At 40.4% G+C, this 22,494-nt stretch overlaps 1 protein-coding gene across 9 annotated transcripts in view; it reads left to right on the top strand.

Annotated features, from left to right (window-relative positions):
• The first annotated feature begins 3,194 nt into the window (after positions 1-3,194).
• The window catches only part of Zfp82 (ZFP82 zinc finger protein), a 35,909-nt gene continuing 16,609 nt past the window's right edge, over positions 3,195-22,494 (top strand). For 3 of the 9 annotated variants that reach the window (XR_009226336.1, XM_046440144.2, XM_046440139.2), the window contains exons 1-3: positions 3,215-3,379; positions 18,422-18,508; positions 20,626-20,752. Coding sequence is in view for 7 of the 9 variants with exons in the window: in XM_046440144.2 (XP_046296100.1) it covers positions 18,500-18,508; positions 20,626-20,752 (136 nt within the window). In the remaining 2 variants the exon portion in view is untranslated. Of the gene's footprint in view, positions 3,380-3,405; positions 3,513-11,609; positions 12,028-14,196; positions 15,946-17,998; positions 18,509-20,624; positions 20,753-21,416; positions 21,488-22,494 lie in introns of those variants that run through there. The other 6 variants (XM_046440140.2, XM_046440142.2, XM_058577580.1 and 3 more) reach the window with 6 other exon arrangements.

Genomic DNA, 22,494 nt, shown 5'->3' with positions numbered 1-22,494 from the left:
CTAGATGCCGCAGTCTGGCTGGGCACAATCAGGAGCCACTTGTCAAAAGAAACTGACTTTATTTTTAGAACCACACACGCCAAACAAAACAGCCTCTCAGGAAAAACCCTCAGAGCCTCAACTGCCACCACCGGCTTTCCACAAGCCTCTCTCTCCCACACAAGCTTCTCTCCACCTCCCACAATCCTCCTGCTCTTGAGGCCGATTGGCTGGGTCACGTGGGCGGAGCCAAAAAGTCCCCCAATGAGCAGCTCCGTGGTCTGAAGGGGCAGGGAAACAGCCCAATGAGCATCACCGCAGAGGAGCCAATCAGCTAGATGTTGCTGGGGCCGCTGTGGGCCAATCATCAGCCGGCAGCTGGTTGCTGGCAGCTGGAAGTTTGCTGGGGCCCCTTTGGCTGTGGCTCTCAACAACTAGAGAGCTAAGCCCCAGCTTCTGGAACTCTCTACTTAGAAATTCTGTAGCAGCTTCACCCTTGGAAGAGCAACATTCTGGTCTGCCTGGACAAAACTCCAATCCATAGTACTTTCCATTCTGCTGTACCTTATATGGTGAGAAGGGAAGTTGAAAGCTATTTCAATAAGCTTCAGTTTTAGGTCACTCCAGCTGGCAGCTCAGTGAGCAATGAAGGGTTTAATAATTCCCAGCCCTCACTCATGCTCTCCCTTTTTTTTTCCCTCAGAAAATACCCCAAGAAGAAATGGAAATGGCAGTTGAGCATAGGCAGTTACAATCCATCTTCTTCACCAGTTCTGACCACCTCAGTGGAGACTATTCTTTCATTTTTTCATTAAGAATTTTTTTCCCCTTTTGCCAGGTGCAGTGGCTCACACCTGTAATCCCAGTGACTCTGGATGTTAAGGCAGGAAGATCTCGAGTTCAAAGCCAGTCTCAGCAAAAGCGAGGTGCTAAGCAACTTTGTGAGACCCTATCTCTAAATAAAATATAAAAATAAAAAGGACAAGGTGTGTAGCTCAGTGCTAAGTGTCCCTGGATTCAATCCCCAAAACTAAAAAAAATAAATAATAGAAACACAAAACAAGCTTATGTATTTATTAGTGAAAATGTTGTGGCCATATCCTTGTTAGAATATAACCTGTGGACTGGGGATGTGGCTCAAGCAGTAGCGCGCTCACCTGGCATGCGTGCAGCCCGGGTTCGATCCTCAGCACCACATACAAACAAAGATGTTGTGTCCGCCAAAAACTAAAAAATAAATATTAAAAAATTCTCTCTCTCTTCTCAGAGTCTCTCTCTCTCTCAAAAAAAAAAAATGTATGTAACCTGTATTTCCTCTCAGAGCAATGGTTTAGTATTTACCAATTCAGTGTTTGCAGGAAATTTACAGACCATAACTACTGTGAATAATGAAAATAAACTATATTTTAGGCTTACAATTTGGTCTGTGTAACCCCTCAATTCTGTTCTTGTAGCTCAAATACAGTCATGGACTATTAGTACACACACATATTGGCTATGTTTAAATAAAACTTTATTTATGGACAATGAAACTTGAAATGCATGCTTTTCAAACCTCATGAAATATCATTTGCCCTTTTATTTTTCTTTTAAATATTTAAATATACACAAACCTTTCTCAGCTGTTACTTAATGACAAATGAGGGGTCACTTTTGGACTGCAGATTGCAGTTTATCAACTTCTGATCTAAAAGAACTACAATCGGGCTGGGGATGTGGCTCAAGCGGTAGCATGCTCGCCTGGCATGCGTGCGGCCTGGGTTCGATCCTCAGCACCACATACAAACAAAGATGTTGTGTCTGCCGAGAGCTAAAAAATAAATATTAAAACAATTCTCTCTCCCACTCTCTCTTTAAAAAAAATAAAAGAACTACAATCTAAAATTTTACTTAATATTGTCAGTAATAATATTGGTGTTGCATTTTTAAACTATTTTATGCCAATAGTTGGTTAAAGCCAAGAAATAAATGTTAGTGTGACTAGGAACCAGGATTTCTGTTAAAGAAGGCTGAATATAAAAGCCTAGAAAAAAAATTTGTGATGTTAAATTTGAATTACTTGTGCCAGTATGAACTCATGTTTTGTGTCTTTTTTTGGGGGGTGGTGGTATCTCCCCCCCCTTTTTTTATTGGGGATTGAATCCAGTGCTTAACCACTGAACCACCTTCCCAGCCCTTTTTACTTTTTAATTATGAGACAGGGTCTCGTTAATTGCTTAGACCTGCCTTGAACTTGTGATCCTCTTGCCTTAGCTTCCCGAGTCGCTGGGATTACAGGTGTGTACCACCACACCTGGCTAAAAAATCTTATTTTAAAAGTTATGCTCATTTGCATATTATACCCGTGATTATTTGTAAAATAAATAAATAATTAAAAACATTTTCAAATCGAATCCTTCAGTATAATCGATGCTCCTTGCAGATGCAGCACTCCTCTCTCCATATCAGAGTTGAGGAGAACATGTATCTTGGTCACATCAAAATATCCAGATAGGCCAGGCACAAGGGCACAAACTGCAATCCCAGGGACTTGGGAGGCTGAGGCAAGAGGATCCCAAGTTCCACGCTAGCCTCTGCAACTTAGTAAGACCCTGTCTCAAAATTAAATTTAAAAAATGGGCTGGGGTCATAGCTCAGTTGGTAGAGTGCCCCTGGGTTCAGTCCTCTGTACCACTTTAAAAAATTTTTTTTTTTCACATAGGAACACACCAGCGATGTGCACAGCAGGGACGACCTGACAAAGACAAACCTATCATAAATGTTCACAGTGAGTTACAGACAATTCCACAGAAACACAATCTCATGCACTCATTAAATCCTATTATCCCACAGACCACCACATCATTCAGTCCTACAGAGCCCGACACACAATTCATAAAACCTCCCTCACATATGTAATTCTGGTTACCCCAGAAACACTGTCTCAAACACAAACCACACAGGACGAATCACATCAGAACCACTCCAAGGGCAGACACAGCGCTTCCTTGGACAGTTCTTCAGCTGGCCCCACCGAGTGTCACGTTTTGAAACTTCACTCCTTCATTAACTCGCAGGCAATCGGTCCCCGCCCCTCTCCACGCCCCGCCAGCGTACGGTTTGAGACAAAGGACTGGGCAGCCTACACTAACAGGGGCGGAACTAGCTCCCAGGCTTACAAGGCGAGCCTGGACCCGCCCCCTTTGTCCAGGCGCGCCTGCGCACTCAGCGCGCGGCTGGCAACTCCCAACAACCCCTGCGTGCGGCCCGTTAGGCCACTTGGGCTGTAGACAGTTCCTGGCCGAGCGTCTTCGCTTGGGCTGGGCATCACCTTGAGACGTGTTCGGCGCCACAAGTGAGCAGTCCTGTCCCGGAGTGTCGGTCCTAGCCATTACGTAACAAAGGCGCTGCGGCGCGGGGGGTAAGAGAGGGAAGGGAGGCACTGTAGCGCGCTGCCTCGGGCCGCTGGTGAGAAGGGCGGTGTAGCTGTGTCTGTGGGCGTGACAGGACTTGGGTTTGGAACCGGACTCGGAGCGGTTGTGAGCTCGGGACCGGTACGTGGTGGCTTTTGACCGAATTGGATGCAAAGCCTCTTGTGTGAGCGAAGTTGCTGTGGCCGTGGAGAGTATGACTGTGACCCCAGTGACATCTGCCATATAGCCACACCCAATCCAGAGTAGTGAAATGGCCCCTCTAGACATCATCTGAGCGCCAGGGAGAAGACTCCCAGCGAAAGGGCTCTGACCTGATCTTGGGATAAGAATGTTAGAAGTCAACGAGTCCCTCCAAGCCTGGCTCCTGGGAGGACTCCCACCATACCACGTCCCGATGCGCGGACAGACTCCCACGCCCTCACACTCAGTTCTGGGGATGGGGGTCCACCTGCAGGTTTCAGGTACTAGGGATTGAATGCAGAGTGCCCTCCAGGAAGCTATTATGAACTGCAGTCCAGCCCTGGGTATCCGTGACCCCTGCCTTTCATGGATACAGGGAAGGGTTCTGAATTGGTGTGAATAGGTGTAGGCGTGACTGGGTAGAGGCATATGGGGTCGTGGCTCTGTGACCTCATTTAAACAGGCTGGGCTCCAAGAAAGGCCTGGATTTTAAGATTTCTTTCTTTCCCAGTTCTGCTGAACTTGTACATGCCTCGAAGGAAAAGGAAAGAATTGCCATTTACCATTTAAAAGTCAAGGTCAAGGCGGATAGTTTCCCCTTGTTCTGTGAAATGCATTTTTATTTTTTAGGACATAGGAACATTTGCTCCCTTCTCTCTCTCTTTTTATTTATTTTTGAGGTACTGTGGTCTCTTCTTTTTAAAAGTTATCTTCATTGAACTGCTACCTAGGCTGGCTCCCTAGTGCCTCTATGCGGGTATCCATTTGGAATGCTTTCAGTACTTCTGTCAACTTTATTTTTTTAAGAATTTTTTAGTTGTAGATGGACATAATATCTTTTGTTTGTTTGTTTTTTATGTGTTCTGAGGATTGAACCCAGTGCTTCACACATTTTAGGCAAGCGCTCTACCACTGAGCTTACATCAGCCTTGTGGGCTTTATTTTTATAATTATGAACTCTTAGAATAAGTAGATAATAAACATTAGCTCGAACAAAAATTCTTTTTTAAATATGTATATATATATTTAAAAAAATATATTTATTTTTTAGTTTTAGGTGGACACAATATCTTTATTGTGCTGAGAATCGAATCCAGTGTCTCACGCATGCTAGGCAAGTGCTCTACATCTGTGCTACAACCCCAGCCCTAGAATAAGAATTATTTTTAAATTTTTTTTTTAGTTGTTGATGGACCTTTATTTTATTCATTTATTTATATGCAGTGCTGAGAATCGAACCCAGTACCTCACACATGTGCTATTCCACTGAGCCACAACTTCAGCCCTGAACAAGAATTCTTAACCAGGGTAATTTGAAACTATTTAGGTCTTTCAGCAGACTAAACACCCTATGAAACTGTATGTAAAAATTTTTTGTAGATACTCGTTAATATGTCATTCTTCTGGAGACAAATTCTGTAATTTAACATGACCCCAAAAGATACACATCCATTGCCATAAATTTAAAGATTGTAATATCTAAGAATGTTTAGTTTTTTGGTACTAGGGATTGAACCCAGGGCCTCATGCCATGGATGCTGGCCAAGTAGTCTAGCACTGAGCTGTATCCTAAGCACCCCACCCACTTTTTTTTTTTTTTTTTTTTAGAACCAGGATTGAACCCAGGTGTGCTTAACCACAAGAGACACATTCCCGGCCCTATTTTGTATTTTATTTATTTATTTATTTTTTTTTTCTGAAGACTTTTTCCTTAATCATGCAAGTTTTTTTTTTTTTTTAATTTTTTATTGTGGGTTGTTCAAAACATTACAAATTTCTTGACATATCATATTCCACACTTTGATTCAAGTGGGTTATGAACTCCCCACCTTCACCCCATACACAGATTGCAGAATCACATCAGTTACACATCCATTGATTTACAAATTGCCATACTAGTGTCTGTTGTGCTCCGCTGCCTTTCCCATCCTCCACCCTCCCCCCTCCCCACCTCTCCCCTCCCCTCCCCTCCTCTCTCTCTACCCCCTCCACTGTATAACCCTGAGGGTCTCCTTCCATTACTGTGCAATTTCCCTTCTCTCTCCCTTTCCCTCCGACTTCTCATCCCTGTTAAATGTTAATCTTCTTCTCCTGCTCTTCGTCCCTACTCTGTTCTTAGTTACTCTCCTTATATCAAAGAAGACATTTGGCATTTGTTTTTTAGGGATTGGCTAGCTTCACTTAGCATAATCTGCTCTAATGCCATCCATTTCCCTGTAAATTCTATGATTTTATCATTTTTTAATGCAGAGTAATACTCCATTGTGTATAAATGCCACATTTTTTTTATCCATTCATCTATTGAAGGGCATCTAGGTTGGTTCCACAGTCTTGCTATTGTGAACTGTGCTGCTATGAACATCGATGTAGCAGTGTCCCTGTAGCATGCTCTTTTTAGGTCTTTAGGGAATAGACCAAGAAGGGGAATAGCTGGGTCAAATGGTGGCTCCATTCCCAGCTTTCCAAGAAATCTCCATACTGCTTTCCAAATTGGCTGCACCAATCTGCAGTCCCACCAGCAATGTACAAGTGTACCCTTTTCCCCACATCCTCTCCAGCACTTGTTGTTGTTTGACTTCCTAATGGCTGCCAATCTTACTGGAGTGAGATGGTATCTTAGGGTGGTTTTGATTTGCATTTCTCTGACAGCTAGAGATGGTGAGCATTTTTTCATGTACTTGTTGATTGACTGTATGTCCTCCTCTGAGAAGTGTCTGTTCAGGTCCTTGGCCCATTTGTTGATTGGGTTGTTTGTTCTCTTATTGTCTAATTTTTTGAGTTCTTTGTATACTCTGGATATTAGGGCTCTATCTGAAGTGTGAGGAGTAAAGATTTGTTCGCAGGGTGTAGGCTCCCTATTTACCTCTCTTATTGTTTCTTTTGCTGAGAAAAAACTTTTTAGTTTGAGTAAGTCCCATTTGTTGATTCCAGTTATTAACTTTTGTGCTATGGGTGTCCTATTGAGGAATTTGGAGCCCAACCCCACCGACTGTAGATCGTAGCCAACTTTTTCTTCTATCAGACGGCGCGTCTCTGATTTGATATCAAGCTCCTTGATGCATTTTGAATTCACTTTTGTGCATGGCGAGAGAAAGGGATTCAGTTTCATTTTGTTGCATATGGATTTCCAGTTTTCCCAGCACCATTTGTTGAAGATGCTATCCTTCCTCCATTGCATGCTTTTAGCCCCTTTATCAAATATAAGATAGTTGTAGTTTTGTGGATTGGTTTCTGTGTCCTCTATTCTGTACCATTGGTCCACCCGCCTGTTTTGGTACCAGTACCATGCTGTTTTTGTTACTATTGCTCTGTAGTATAGTTTGAAGTCTGGTATCGCTATACCGCCTGATTCACACTTCTTGCTTAGCATTGTTTTTGCTATTCTGGGTCTTTTATTTTTCCATATGAATTTCATGATTGCTTTCTCTATTTCTACAAGAAATGCCGTTGGGATTTTGATTGGCATTGCATTAAACCTATAGAGAACTTTTGGTAATATCGCCATTTTGATGATGTTAGTTCTGCCTATCCATGAACAGGGTATATTTTTCCATCTTCTAAGATCTTCTTCTATTTCTCTCTTTAGGGTTCTGTAGTTTTCATTGTATAAGTCTTTCACCTCTTTTGTTAGGTTGATTCCCAAGTATTTTATTTTTTTTGAAGATATTGTGAATGGAGTGATTGTCCTCATTTCCATTTCAGAGGATTTGTCGCTGATATACAGGAATGCCTTTGATTTATGCGTGTTGATTTTATTTTATTTATTTATTTTTTTTTTAAATTTTTTATTGTGGGTTGTTCAAAACATTACAAATTTCTTGACATATCATATTCCACACTTTGATTCTAGTGGGTTATGAACTCCCACCTTCACCCCATACACAGATTGCAGATTCACATCAGTTACACATCCATTGATTTACAAATTGCCATACTAGTGTCTGTTGTGCTCCGCTGCCTTTCCCATCATCCACCCTCGCGTGTTGATTTTAAATCCTGCCACTTTGCTGAATTCATTTATTAGCTCTAATAGTTTCTTTGTAGAGCCTTTTGGGTCTGCTAGGTATAGAATCATATCATCTGCAAATAGTGATAATTTAAGTTCTTCTTTTCCTATTTTTATGCCTTGAATTTCTTTCGTCTGTCTAATTGCTCTGGCCAGTGTTTCGAGAACTATGTTGAAGAGAAGTGGAGAGAGAGGGCATCCCTGTCTTGTTCCAGATTTTAGCGGGAATGCCTTCAGTTTTTCTCCATTCAGAATGATGCTAGCCTGAGGCTTAGCATAGATTGCTTTTACAATATTGAGGTATGTTCCTGTTATCCCTAGTTTTTCTAGAGTTTTGAAGATAAAGGGATGCTGTACTTTGTCGAATGCTTTTTCCGCATCTATCGAGATGATCATATGGTTCTTATTTTTAAGTCTATTGATGTGGTGAATAACATTTATTGATTTCCGTATATTGAACCAGCCTTGCATCCCAGGGATGAATCCTACTTGATCATGGTGTACAATTTTTTTGATATGTTTTTGTATCCGATTCGCCAGAATTTTATTGAGGATTTTTGCATCTAGGTTCATTAGAGATATTGGTCTGTAGTTTTCTTTCTTTGAAGTGTCTTTGTCTGGTTTAGGTATCAGGGTGATGTTGGCCTCATAGAATGAATTTGGAAGTTCTCCCTCCTTTTCTATTTCCTGAAGTAGCTTGAAAAGTATTGGTATTAGTTCTTCTTTAAAGGTTTTGTAAAATTCTGCTGTATACCCATCCGGACCTGGGCTTTTCTTAGTTGGTAGTCTTTTTATGGTTTCTTCTATTTCCTCAATTGATATTGGTCTGTTTAGGTTTTCTGTATCCTCCTGACTCAATCTGGGCAGATCATATGACTTAAGAAATTTATCTATGCCTTCACTATCTTCTAATTTATTGGAGTATAAGGATTCAAAATAGTTTTTGATTATCTTCTGTATTTCTGAAGTGTCTGTTGTGATATTGCCTTTTTCATCCCGTATGCTAGTAATTTGAGTTCTCTCTCTTCTTCTCTTCACTAGCATCGCTAAGGGTCTGTCGATTTTGTTTATTTTTTCAAAGAACCAACTTTTAGTTTTGTCAATTTTTTTAATTGTTTCTTTTGTTTCGATTTCATTAATTTCAGCTCTGATTTTAATTATTTCTTGCCTTCTACTTCTTTTGCTGTTGTTTTGCTCTTCTTTTTCAAGGATTTTGAGATGGAGTATGAGATCATTTATTTGTTGGTTTTTTCTTTTTTTAAGGAATGAACTCCAAGCAATGAATTTTCCTCTTAGAACTGCTTTCAATGTGTCCCATAGATTCCGATATGTTGTGTCTGTGTTTTCATTTATCTCTAAGAATTTTTTAATTTCCTCCTTGATGTCTTCTATAACCCATTGATCATTCAGTAACCTATTGTTCATTCTCCAATTGATGTATGCTTTTTCCTTCCTTCTTTTATCGTTGATTTTCAGTTTCATTCCATTATGATCAGATAAGATGCATGGTATTATCTCTACTCCTTTATATTGTCTAAGAGTTGCCCTGTGACATAATATATGATCTATTTTTGAGAAGGATCCATGTGCTGCTGAGAAAAAAGTGTAACTGCTTGATGTTGGGTGGTATACTCTATATATGTCAATTAGGTCTAGGTTATTAATAGTGTTATTGAGTTCTATAGTTTCCTTATTCAACTTTTGTTTGGAAGATCTGTCCAGTGGCGAGAGAGGTGTGTTGAAGTCTCCCATGATTATGGTGTGGTGGTCTATTAGACTCTTGAACTTGAGAAGAGTTTGTTTGACGAACATAGCTGCACCATTGTTTGGGGCATAAATATTTATGATTGTTATGTCTTGTTGGTGTATGGTTCCCTTAAGCAGTATGTAGTGTCCCTCTTTATCTCTTTTGATTAACTTTGGCTTGAAATCTATTTTATTTGATATGAGTATGGACACGCCTGCTTGTTTCCGAAGTCCATATGAGTGATATGATTTTTCCCAACCTCTCACCTTCAGCCTATGTATGTCTTTTCCTATCAAATGCATCTCCTGTAGGCAGCATATTGTTGGGTCTTGTTTTGTGATCCATTCTACTAGCCTGTGTCTCTTAATTGGTGAGTTTAAGCCATTAACATTTAGGGTTATTATTGAGATATGGGTTGTTCTTCCAGCCATATTTGTTTATTTCTGTTACTAAACATTGTTTGTTTTCCTCTTTGATTATTTCCCCCCCCCCTTACTGTCCTACCTCCCACTGTTGGTTTTCATTGTTATTTTCCATTTCCTCTTCCTGTAATGCTTTGGCGAGGATGTTTTGAAGAGATGGTTTTCTAGCTGCGAATTCTTTAAACTTTTGTTTATCGTGGAAGGTTTTAATTTCATCCTCCATCCTGAAGCTTAATTTCGCTGGATACACAATTCTTGGTTGGAACCCATTTTCTTTCAGTGTTTGAAATATGTTATTCCAGGATCTTCTAGCTTTCAGAGTCTGTGTTGAAAGATCAGCTGTTATCCTGATTGGCTTACCCCTAAATGTAATCTGCTTCCTTTCTCTTGTAGCTTTTAAAATTCTCTCCTTATTCTGTATGTTGGGCATCTTCATTATAATGTGTCTAGGTGTGGATCTCTTATGATTTTGCACATTCGGCGTCCTGTAGGCTTCTAGGATTTGGGATTCTGTCTCATTCTTCAAGTCTGGGAAGTTTTCTCGTATTATTTCATTGAATAGACTGCTCATTCCTTTGGTTTGGAGCTCTGTACCTTCCTGTATCCCAGTGACTCTTAAGTTTGGTCTCTTAATGTTATCCCATATTTCTTGGATGTTCTGCTCATGGTTTCTTAACAGTCTTGCTGAGCTGTCTATGTTCTTTTCCAGTTGAAATACTTTGTCTTCATTGTCTGATGTTCTATCTTCTAAGTGTTCTACTCTGCTGGTAGTATTCTCCATTGAGTTTTTAAGTTGGTTTATTGCTTCCTGCATTTCTAGGATTTCTGATTGCTTGTTTTTTATAACCTCTATCTCCCTGTATAGTTGATCCTTTGCTTCCTGGATTTGTTTGCATAATTCGTTGTTGAAGTGATCTTTCATTGTCTGATTTTGCTGTTTAATGTCTTCCTTGATACTCCAGATCATCTGAAGCATGTATATCCTGAATTCTTTATCTGACATTCCATCTGCTGCAGCTGTTACCTCTTCTAAAGTTGCGTTGACCTGCATTGCTTGTGGTCCTTTCTTTCCTTGTCTTTTCATACTGCTTGCGTATCTTTCCTGCAGGTGCGGGCGGCGGCTCTGCTCTCTCCTTATTCCAATTTGGGTGTCATGGCTACCACGCCAGCAGGTCACTGGGCCTGTAATGGGAGCTGGCGGCGGCTCTGTTCTGCCCCTACTCCAATTGGGGTGATGAGTGTACCACGCCGGCAGGCCATCGGGCCTGATCCGCCGGTCGGTTGCAGGTTTGCCTACCCTGCAGGCGCGGGCGGCAGCTCTACTCTGCCCCTACTCCAAATGGGGTGACGTGTCTGTCGTACCGGCAGGCCACTGGGCCTGTCCCGCTGGTCGGTCGCAGATCTGCCCACCTTTAGGGCACGGGTGGAGGCTCTGCTCTGCCCCTACTCCAATTGGGGTGTCGTGACTACCCCGCCTGCAGGACGCTGGGCCTGTTCCTGGCAAGGGAGGCGACTCTGCTCTGTCACTACTCCAATTAGGGTGGTGTTTGTACCACGCCGGCAGGCTCCTGGGCCTGATTCGCCGGTCTGTTGTAGGTCTGCCTACCTTGAAGGCGCGGGCGGCGGATCTGCCCTGCCCCTCCTACCACGCCTGCGGACCCCTGGGCCTGATCTGCAGGTTGATCACTGGTCTGCTCACCCTGCGGGCACGGGTGGCGGTTCCGCTCCGCCCCCACTCCAATTGGGGTCACGTGACCACCACACCGGCAGGGCCTGATCCGGGCGTGGGATAAGGATCTGCTCTGCCCCTACTCCAGTTGGGGTGACGTGTGTACCACACTGGCAGGCCACTGGGCCTGACCCGCCAGGCTGTCACAGGTCTGTTTACCTTGCAAGCGCGAAGGGCGGCTCTGCCCTGCCCCTCCTACCACGCCCATGTACTACTGGGTCGTGGGTCTGCCCACCTGGCAGGTGTGGGTGGCGGCTCCGCTCCGCCCCCTCTCCAATTGGGGTCACGCGGTCACCACGCTGGCGAGCCGCTGGGCCTGCTCCGGGGGCTGGCGGCGGCCCGGCTCCTCCCCTCTGGCTCGAGGACAAATTGAGGAGACTTGCGTGACTGAGCCTCACCCCCCTTACCAGGAGACCAACTGCTTATGTCACCGCTGGTGTTGATGAAGATCTCTCCTCCACCGCTTTCTGCTGACATCAGATCTCTGCCATGTTGGTATCCTATGCGAATGGCAGCATTTCGTTCCCCTTGCCGGGCAACCCAAGCAACGGGTGAGTCCTGACTGGCCCTCAGCAGGACCCGGACTGAGACGCAGTTTCCGCAGTCTCCTAGCCCCGGTCCAGGGAAGTTCCGGGAGCCGGAACTCGGCCGCTCTGTGCTTGGTGTAAGCTCCTATAAGTGTAAGCTCCAAGAAGCAGTCCCCGCGGGCTCAGTTCCGGGAGCCGGAATTCGGCTGCTTAGTGCTTGGTGTTTGCTCTGATAGTAGCAGGGTCCAAGAAGCAGCCTCCGCAGGCTCCGCAGCCCTGAGCCAGGGCGGTTCCGGGACCTTGTATTTTATTTAGAGACAGGGTCTCACTGAGTTGCTTAGGCCCTCGCTAAGTTGCTCTTTGAACTCGTGATCCTCCTGCCTCAGCATCCGAGCCATCAGGATTACAGGTGTGAGCCATCATCCCCGGCCCAAGCCCTTTTTAAAAATTTTTATTTTTGAGACAGGGTCTCACTAAGTTGCCTAGGCTGACCCTGAATTTGCTGTCCTCCTTCCTTAGCCTCCTTAGTAGCTGGCATGACAGGCATGCTCTCCCACCCTTGGCATGTATTATGTTCTTAATCTCATCCTATAAGGTAGATAGTTATTATTCGACAATTTATCCATGAGGAAGCACAGACAATGAAGTTGTTACATGTCCAAATTCTCAGAGCTAATATAAATACATGACCAGTATCACTCCACATCATGTACAACCACAAGGATGAGAAGTTGTACTCCATGTATGTATAATATATGAAAATACACCCTATTGTCATGTGTGTGTGTGTGTGTGTGTGTGTGTATATATATATATATATATATATATATATATTTTTTTTTTTTTTGGTACCAGGGATTGAACTCGGGCACAGGATCACTGAGCCACATCCCCAGCCCTATTTTGTATTTTATTTAGAGAGAGGGTCTCACTGAGTTGCTTAGTGCCCCGCTTTTGCTGAGGCTGGCTTTGAACTCGTGATCCTCCTGCCTGGGATGTATATCTAAAAAGAATATTCAGGTGGTGCATGTCCACAATTCCAGAGGCTGGGGAGGCTGAGACAGGAGGATTGCAAGTTCAAAGCCAGCCTCAGCAATTTAGTGAGGCCCTAAGCCACTCAACAGGACCCTGTCTCTAAATAAAATATTAAAAAGGATTGGGGATGTGGCTCAGTGCTTAAGCACTCCTGGGTTCAACCCCAGTACAAAATAAAATAAAATAAAAATACAAAAAATAACTGTCAGAGCTTAGACTCATATCCTGAATGCTGACAAGAAAGCCTGTTTTTGATATATGAGAGTTTTCCACCTCCTGACATGTGCATATTCTTTTTGTGTGTGTGTGTGCGTGCGCGCACGCATATTCTTTTTAGTCTATCATACCTAGTAATTTGTCAGGAATATCTTTCTTCATTAGTTAATATGGACCAGAGCCATCATCATTAATAATTGCACAATGTGCTATTATATCTTAAAACATAATTTATTCAACCTGTTGTCTATCATTAGGTGATTTTTGATGTCATAAATTATTCTTTGATGAACTTCCTTTCATATACATCTTTGTTTACTTTTACATACATTTCATAAGGATAAATTTCTTTTTTTTTTTTTTTTAACTATTGAGCCATACCCCAGCTCTTTTTATTTTTTATTTTAGACAGGGTCTCACTGAGTTGCTGAGGCTGGTTTCAAACTTAAAATCCTCCCATCTCAGCCTCCCAAATTGCTGGGATTACAGGTGTGCACTGCTTCACCCAGCTGTGCCTTAAAGTTTTTATGCTCAGCTATGGATGCAGAGTGAGACTAACAGGATGAGACAATTCAGCAGCTCTTTGGAGTGCTATCATGACTAAAATGACTCAGAAGAAAGATAAATGTATTAGTCAAGAAATCATGAGAAGCAACATCATTGAAACAAGGCATTAGTTATGGTTAGTCATTCTGTAATAGGCAAAACTCCAATGTATGTAAACAAGCTTAGAAATCATAGTGTAGATGTAGATATTGGGAACTAAAGTAAATACACATACACATAAATGTTTTTGTCCTGCCAAAACACAAATACAGTACTTATAACTCTTTTATTATCTGGATTCTTCACTCAGTAAAATGTAGTAAGCATATTTAAGTTAAAGATATATATCATCTTTTAAAATTATAATAGTTTTGTTTTGTTTTTGCTTTTTTGCAGGACTGGGTATCAAACTCAGGGCCTCACATGTCCTAGACAAGTGCAGTACTGCTAAGCTGTATTCCCATTCTTTTTTATTCTATAGGTGCTTTATGATTTATTTAATCTATTTCCTACTGAAGGACATTTGGGTTCTTTCCAACTTTTTCCCATTAGAAACAATGTCAGTATACTTTTACATACACCTTTGACCATGTGTATAATTATTTTCTTTAATCCCCCAAATAGAATTTCTGAGTCAGAGGGTTTGCATGGTTTAAGCACTGCTTGTACATACTTGTAAGTTAAGTCTATAGCATACTGGTTAGAATGTTCATTTTCTCACATACTTGATAATATGGGCATCAGTACTAAAGTGAGATTTACTTTCTTTTGGTGATTTGATTTTTTTTTTTTTTTATTTAAGAGAATCATGCATGCCAGGCTTCTCACACTGGAATTGAAATTCTGTGTTTCAGAGGCTAGAGTTGAATGAAAGCTGGCTTTTGGTTAGAAAAATAAGGATTTCAAATGCAGCTTTGCCACTTCTAAATTGAATGTCTCCCAGTGGTTTCAAATTTTCTGATTTATTGAATGGATAGAATATCATACTAAAGGGTTGGGGTTGTGGCTCAAAGGTAGAGCACTTGCCTACCTATGTGTGAGGCACTGGATTTGATTCTCAGCACCATATATGAATAATGAATCAAATAAAGGTCCATCAAAAACTAAAAAAAAATTTTTAGAAAGAATATCATACTAAATAGCAGTCCTGAAGATTCAGTTAAAACACCCATTACTTAGAAGTTTAGTTTTGTTTTAACCAAGGAGAAACCCTATGGCACTTTGCCACTGAGCTGCATCCCCAGTCCTTTCTATTTTTTATTTTGAGGCAGAGTCTTACTAAGTTGCCCAAACTGGACTTGAACTTGTGATTCTCCTGCCTTAGCCTCCCAAATAACTGGGATTACAGGCGTCTGTCACCACCCTTGTTGGAAGTTCTTTTTTTTTTTTTTTTTTTTTAGAGTAGAAAGTAGAAGGCTTTATTAAAGGACAGCAGAAAAGACTTCTCCCTGGAGGAAGAAGGGGACCGGAAAGCGGAAATTCTTGATAAGTGGATATGTTTTATTGTCTAGTAATCCATACTTCTTCACTCTAGGTTGTGAGAAAGAGAATGGTAAATGAAGTCAGGCAGGAAAACAGTGTGGGTAATTCTCATTGAAAATAGGATGAGCCCAAAGGATTTTGGTAGCTGTTGTCCTGGCTGCTGACAGGCTAGGCTGCCAGTGCCTCAGTTTTGCAGTGATAATGGCCATCAGGCTTAATTCTTATATGACTCAATCAAAACTCTTTCTCACTCTCTGTTTCTCTTTAATATCCCCACCATCATTAATATAAAAGCTGTGTGAATATTCATTTTCAACATAAACAAAATCAAGCTAAATCATCATGTAAGATCCTTTCAGGATGTCTCCACATTAAGCCTTGCTTTCTTACCTAAAAAGCTTGTCCTTCTTTATTTCTTCCTTTGAGAGAAATCATTCTTCAGACTATCCCCTTCTCATTATTTAAAGCTCTCATCATCGGGCTCATCACTTTGCTTTCACAGAGACCTGTGAATGAAAGCTGGCTTTTGGATAGAAAATCTTCAGAGCACATTTCCAGAATTTTCCAGAATTTAGGAGACATTTGAAGATTCCAAGCAAGGTCACACTGGGGGCCCTCCACTACTCCTATATAGAGAGACATCATTTCTATGGCTTCTAGCAGGTAATTTGTAGAGGAAATTCATGAAGAAAACTGTAAGCCCCTGATATCTACAGATTAGGCATTCATAGAATCAACCATCCTGGGATTTAAAACATTCAAAACATTGAATCTGTCCTGAAACATGTAAGGACTGATTTCTTTTTATTATTCCTTAACTAATATAGTATAACAATTACTTCCATAACAGTTATCTTGTATTGGGCATTATAAGTAATTTGAGATTAATTTAAAGTATATAGGAGGAGGTACGTAGGTCCTATGCAAATATGACACCACTTTATTTAAAGGATTGAGCATCCATGGATTTTGGTATCCAAGGAGGTCCAGAAACCAATTCTCCAGAGATACCAAGTAGAGACAATATAGACTATAGTTCTAAGTATTAGTGCTAATTCTCAATACAGGATAGTTTATACACATATAAAAGGAAATTTTTTTTTTTTGAGCTGGAATTGTGGCTCAGTGGCAGAGCACTTGCCTAGCACGTGTGAGGCACTGGGTTCGATTCTCAGCATCACACATAATAGATAAAGGCTTGTTGATAACAAAAAAAATTTTTAAAAGGAAATTTTTTCTTGAGTTTGTAATCCTAGAGACTGCAAAACTCAGAAGAAGGATAATGCACTAATCATCAGGGAAATGCAAAGTCACCATGAAATATCACCTCACCCCAGTAAGCATGGCTACTATAAAAAAATACTAAAAGTAACAAATGTTGGTGAGTAAGGATATGGAAAAAAGGGAATCCTTGCACATTGCTGATGGGAATGTAAAAGAGTGCAGACATTATGGAAAACATTTTGGAGGTTCCTCAAATAATTAAAAATAGAACAACCATATGATCCAGTATTCCTACCAGAGGGTGTATATCCAAAGGAAATGAAATTAGTATGTCATAGAAACACTCGTGCTCCCATGTTCATTGCAGCATTATTTACCATAGCCAAGATATAAAGTCAATCTAAATATCCATCATCTAATAAATGGGTAAATAATACATACATATGCACAATGAAATACTATTCAACCATAAAAATTTAAATCCTCTCACTTGCAACAACATGGATGGAACTGGAGATCATATATTAAATGAAATAATCCGTGCACAGAAAGATTACTTGCATGATCTTACACACATGGCATTTTAAAAAGCTGATCTCATAAAATTGAGAATACAGAGGTGGTCACTAGAAGATTGGGAGTGGGAAGGGACAGGAAGATATTGACTAATGGGCTCTGAGTTACAGTTAGATAGGAGCAGAAGTTCTGGTGTGATTCTAGATAACAATAATGTACTGTAGATTTCAAAAAGATAAAAAAAGGATTTTAAAAGTTTTCACCATGAAGAAATGATGTATACTTAAAAGACAAATATGATTAATATGTTTTAACCATTGTGTAAAGCAAACATATATCAAAACATAACATGGTACCTCATTGATATATACAATTTGCAAGTTTTGTGTATCAATTAATAAAATAATATGCCAGGTATAGTGGTGCATGCCTGTAATCCTAGAAGCTCAGGAGGCAGAGGCAGTAGGATTGTGACTTCAAAGCCATCCTCAGCAAAAAGCAAGGTGCTAAAGCAACTCAGTGAAACCCTGTCTCTAAATAGAATACAAAACAAGGCGGGGGTGTGACTCAGTGATTGAGAGCCTCTGAGTTCAATTCCTAGTACCAAAAAAAAAAAAATTATATATATATATATATATATATATATATACACACACACACACACACACATACATACATACACACACACTCACACACACACACGTGTGTGTGTGTATGTATGTGCCTGTGTAGTCAAAAAATAGGGATAATAAAGATGATTAGATGTTTAGTACTTCAAGACATGAGCCCAAGTCTTTTGAATGAAGAAGCAACAAGACCTATAACTTTGCATTGCCAACTAATTAAACCATCTCAGCCTGGTGGGCATCCTTAGTCTTCCAAAGACCTGTTAAAAACTAAGAAAGTTAAGATTTTTCCCCTTCATTATGATCCACCCTGACCTCATTTTTAGATCATTTCAACTTTTTCTTCTCAGTTACAATCTTTCCTCCAAATCTGGATCCTAAAAGGATTTGTAAATGCCACTGTCCAGCCTCGACATCTAGAGGTAAAGGAAATATTGTAAGGAAATGCTGATTTTTTTCCATCTTCTTATTTGTCAGATTTTGTCAGCTTTTGTTGTTGTTATTATTATTACTGAATTTCTCTTTTTATATCTAGTGAATCCAAGCAGATATTTGTCAGACTTTGAAGGAGACTCTGGTTTAGATCATATGGCCCCTTATCAGCCATGAAATTTAAGAGGGATTAGATTTATCTAGACTTTCTCAGTTCTCCTTGTAAGTATATATCTGTGTGTGATGGAGAGATCAGAAGAGGGAAAAGGTCATAGTAACTCACATCATTTGGGGAGTTCTAGGGTGTATCTCAGCTCATGGCCTTGTTTTCCTCCCCCTAGTTCTGGCCTCTGTGGATTCTACTTCCCCTGGCAAACAAACCCCAAGGAGGACTTAACCATTTCTTGAATTACTAAATCATGGCCCGGGTAAGTTACTGCTTATTTCTCTTTCTGGAAATATTATAATGTTCAGATCCTGTGAACATTTCTTTTCTGAAACTTCCTGCCTATCAAAGCTACATCCAGGAACTTTCTCCTAGTTCTAAATTCAGTGAGGGATGAAGCTAAATATCACAATGCTATGAAACCTCTTTTCCCAATCATTGTGTATTCATCGAACAAATCCTTTAGTATCTCCTATATGTGTCAAGTCTTCTGCTAAAAGCTGTGATGACACAGAAATGAAGTTGCTCACAGGAGATATTTTACCATCCCTTCTGAGTTGATGAGAGAAGATAGGTCCATTTAACCACTTGTAGGAAAATTATGAACTTTTCTATTCTTGAGTTTTCCAAGTATATAAGATTTGCTGTTGTTTGGCTTCATCCTCAGTATGTGGGGAGGCACACTAGGGGCTGGGGTTGTGGCTCAGTGGTAAAGTGCTTGCCTAGTATGCACGAGACACTGGGTTCAATTCTCAGTACCATATTAAAAAAATAAAGATATTGTGTCCACTTACAACTAAAAAATAAATATTAAAAAAAAGAGTTGCACACTAATGGCCAGGCACAGTGGCACACACCTGTAATGCCAGCAGCAAGGGAGGCTGAGACAGGAGGATCGTGAGTTCAAGCCTAGCCTCAGCAACTTAGCAAGGATTCCACAACTTAGTGAGACCCTGTGTTAAAATAAAAAATAAGGATTGGGGATGTGGTTCAAGTGGTAGTGCGCTAACCTGGCATGTGCGGGGTGCTGAGTTCGATCCTCAACACCACATACAAATAAATGAAAGATATTGTGTCCACCTCAAACTAAAAAAATAAATATTTAAAAAATAAATAAAAAATAAAAAGGGGCTGGGTATGTGACTCAGCTATAAAGGGCCCCTGCATTAAATCCCCAGTACCCAATCTGTCATGCCAGGCATGGTGTAATCCCAGTAGCTCAGGAGACTAAGGCAGGAGGCAGGAGAATCACAAGTTCAAAGGCAGCCTCAGCAATTTAGCAAGGCCCTAAGTAACTTAGCAGGACACTGTCAAAATAAAAAATAAAATAAAATAAAGCTGGGGATGTGGTGCCATGGTTAAATGCCCCACGAGAGTTCAATCCCTGGTTAAAAAAGAAAAAAAATTGTAACAAGGAAAAATTATTAATAATTGTCATATATTCTGATTTTGAATATAAACAGAAGAAATTCTTTAACTGGACTCAGAACCTTTTCTTTTTCTTTTTTGTACTGGAGATTGATCCCAGGGTGCTTAACCACTGAGCTACATTTCCAGCCATTTTTATTTTTATTTATTTATTTTGGTACCAGGGATTGAACTCAGGGGCTCTCAACCACTGAGCCACATCCCCAGCCCTATCTCACTAAGTTGCTTAGAACCTTGCTTTTTTGAAGCTGGCTTTGAACTCTCAATCTTTGTGCTTTAGCCTCCTGAGCCACTGGGATTACAGGCATGCGCCACTGCACCCAGCCTTCCAGTCCTTTTTTTATTTCACTTTGAGACAGGGTCTTGTTCAATTGCTTAGGACCTCGCTAAGTTGCTGAATCTGGCTTTGAACTCATGATCTCCTGCTCAGCCTTCCAAGCCTCTGGGATTACAGATCCCTTTTCTAAGGCAGAGAATAGAGAGGTTTTTTGTTTTTGTTTTTAATCTGTTATTTAAGGAGGGGGGATAGAAGAACTCATGTTTTTGAGAACTTATGATGCAGACATATAACAGGCAGTTGCTTTATTTATATACAGTATAACATTTACTTGAGGCTCGGGTATCATTTAATAGGAAACCCCCCACACACACCTGTTTAGATTATTGAGGTAAACCAGTGTGTAAGAGGCTTATCTGTAGCAACAGGATTTTTTAAAAATACCTTTATTTATTTGTTTATGTGCTCTACCAATGAGCTATAACCCCAGCCTTGTAGTAGCAACAGGATTCTTCAGGACCAGGTAGGTACTCCGCTTCAGGCACACTCATTTCCGAACTGGGTGTATTAACAACTTTCCAGCTTTCAAGGCTCTTTCCTCGCCATCATATTCCATTTCCTGCAAGATTTTTTTTTCGTATCAATTATATGACAAACAATGTTTGTCATTTCAGGGATCAGTGATGTTCAGTGATGTATCCATAGTCTTCTCTCAGGAAGAGTGGGAATACTTGGACTTGGAACAGAGGGACTTATACAAAGATGTGATGCTGGAAAACTATAGCAACTTTATCTCACTAGGTAAGGTTCTCTACCTTTATATTAAGTGTCTTCTGTTAACATCAGCTTTTTCCTCTGAAAATTTCAAGAATTATCTTTCAAGCTGGATGTAGTGGTGCATGCCTGATGACTTGAGAGGCTGAGGCAAAAATCTTAAGTTTGAGGCCAGCCTCAGCAAATTAGCAAGAATCTGCCTCAAAATAAAACAAAAAAGAGTTGGGCTGTATCTCAGAGGCAGAGCACTTGTCTAACATGCATAAGGCTCAGATTTAATCTCTGGGTTTAAACCCTAGTACCAAAAAAAAAAAAAAAAAAAAGAGAAGACTATCTTTCAAGAAACTAACTTGGGGCTAGGGTTATAGCTCAGTGGTAGAGTTCTTGCCTCGCTCACGTGAAGCACTGTGTTCAATCATCAGCACTACATAAAAATAAATAAATAAGGATATTGTGTCCATCTTAAAAAAAATAACTGAATTTCTTCTGTTTTTTTAATTTAAAATTTTAATTTAATTTTTAGTTGTTGATGGGTCTTTATTTTATTCATTTATTTATAATTGATGTTGAGAATTGAACCCAGTGCCTGGCATGATAGGCAAGTGCTCTACCACTGAGCCAAAACCCCAGCCCTCCTCCCTGTTTTTTTTTTTTTAGAGAGAGAGAGAGAATTTTAATATTTATTTTTTAGTTTTCGGCGGACACAACATCTTTGTTTTGTATGTGGTGCTGAGGATCGAACCTGGGCCACACACATGCCAGGTGAGCGCACTACCGCTTGAGCCACATCCCCAGCCCTCCTCCCTGTTTTTAAAGGAAAGGTTTCAGCTTTATTTCATTGGAAGTGAGCATCTTCATTAAGTATATTCATCTTCCCTATCATTTTTGTTTTTTTAATTAAAAAAATTTTTTTACGTGTAGATGGGCACAATACCTTTATTTTATCTATTTATTTCTGTGTGGTGCTGAGGATCAAACCCAGGGCCTCATACTGCTAGGCAAGCACTCTACCACTGAGCCACAGCCCGAGCCCTGATCCCCAGCTCTCTCTATGTTTTGAGACAGGGTTTTCTGTTGCCCAGGCAGGGCTGACACTTGTGATCCTCCTTCCTCAGCCTCCCAAGAGACTGAGATTACAGGAATATGCTATGCTTGGCTTCCCTGTCCTTCAAATCTAGGTGATTTATAGACTTATCAGTGTCAACGAAAATATTTCACTTTGTTTTTGAACTCAGAATTGCTTTAGATATTTTATTTATATACCTGTAAGAAGAATAACTAGACCTTGTGTCTTGATTTTTCTCTATCAAAAGAAAACATAATTTACATAGTGGTAAATTGGATTACCAAGATTTATTTACAGGGGCCGGGGATGTGGCTCAAGCAGTAGCACTCTCGCCTGGCATGCTGTGGCCCGGGTTCGATCCTCAGCACCACATACAAACAAAGATGTTGTATCCACTGAAAACTAAGAAATAAATATTAAAAAAATTCTCTCTCTCTCTCTCTCTCTGTCTTTAAAAAAAAGATTTATTTACAATTCAAGATAACTCATTCCTTTTGTAAATAAACATTCAGTTTTACCTACTTTTATGACCGAAAATTAAAAATCTAAGAACTTTGCAATTAATGTTGTATGAATATCCTAATAAATCACAATTAATGTCTCCTAGGAAGCTTCTTGTTTTCTTCTCAGTAAAATAACAATAACTGATGACTAATATTTAGGTATAAGTATATATTCATGTAAAATTCACAATAAGTCTGTA

The sequence above is a fragment of the Marmota monax genome, unplaced genomic scaffold (genome assembly GCF_021218885.2).
Source record: "Marmota monax isolate L192 unplaced genomic scaffold, Marmota_monax_Labrador192_F-V1.1 WCK01_AAM20220418_F8-fsc00228, whole genome shotgun sequence".
In the NCBI taxonomy this organism is placed as follows: Eukaryota; Metazoa; Chordata; class Mammalia; order Rodentia; family Sciuridae; genus Marmota; species Marmota monax.
This window is presented reverse-complemented; position numbering and strand designations above follow the sequence as displayed.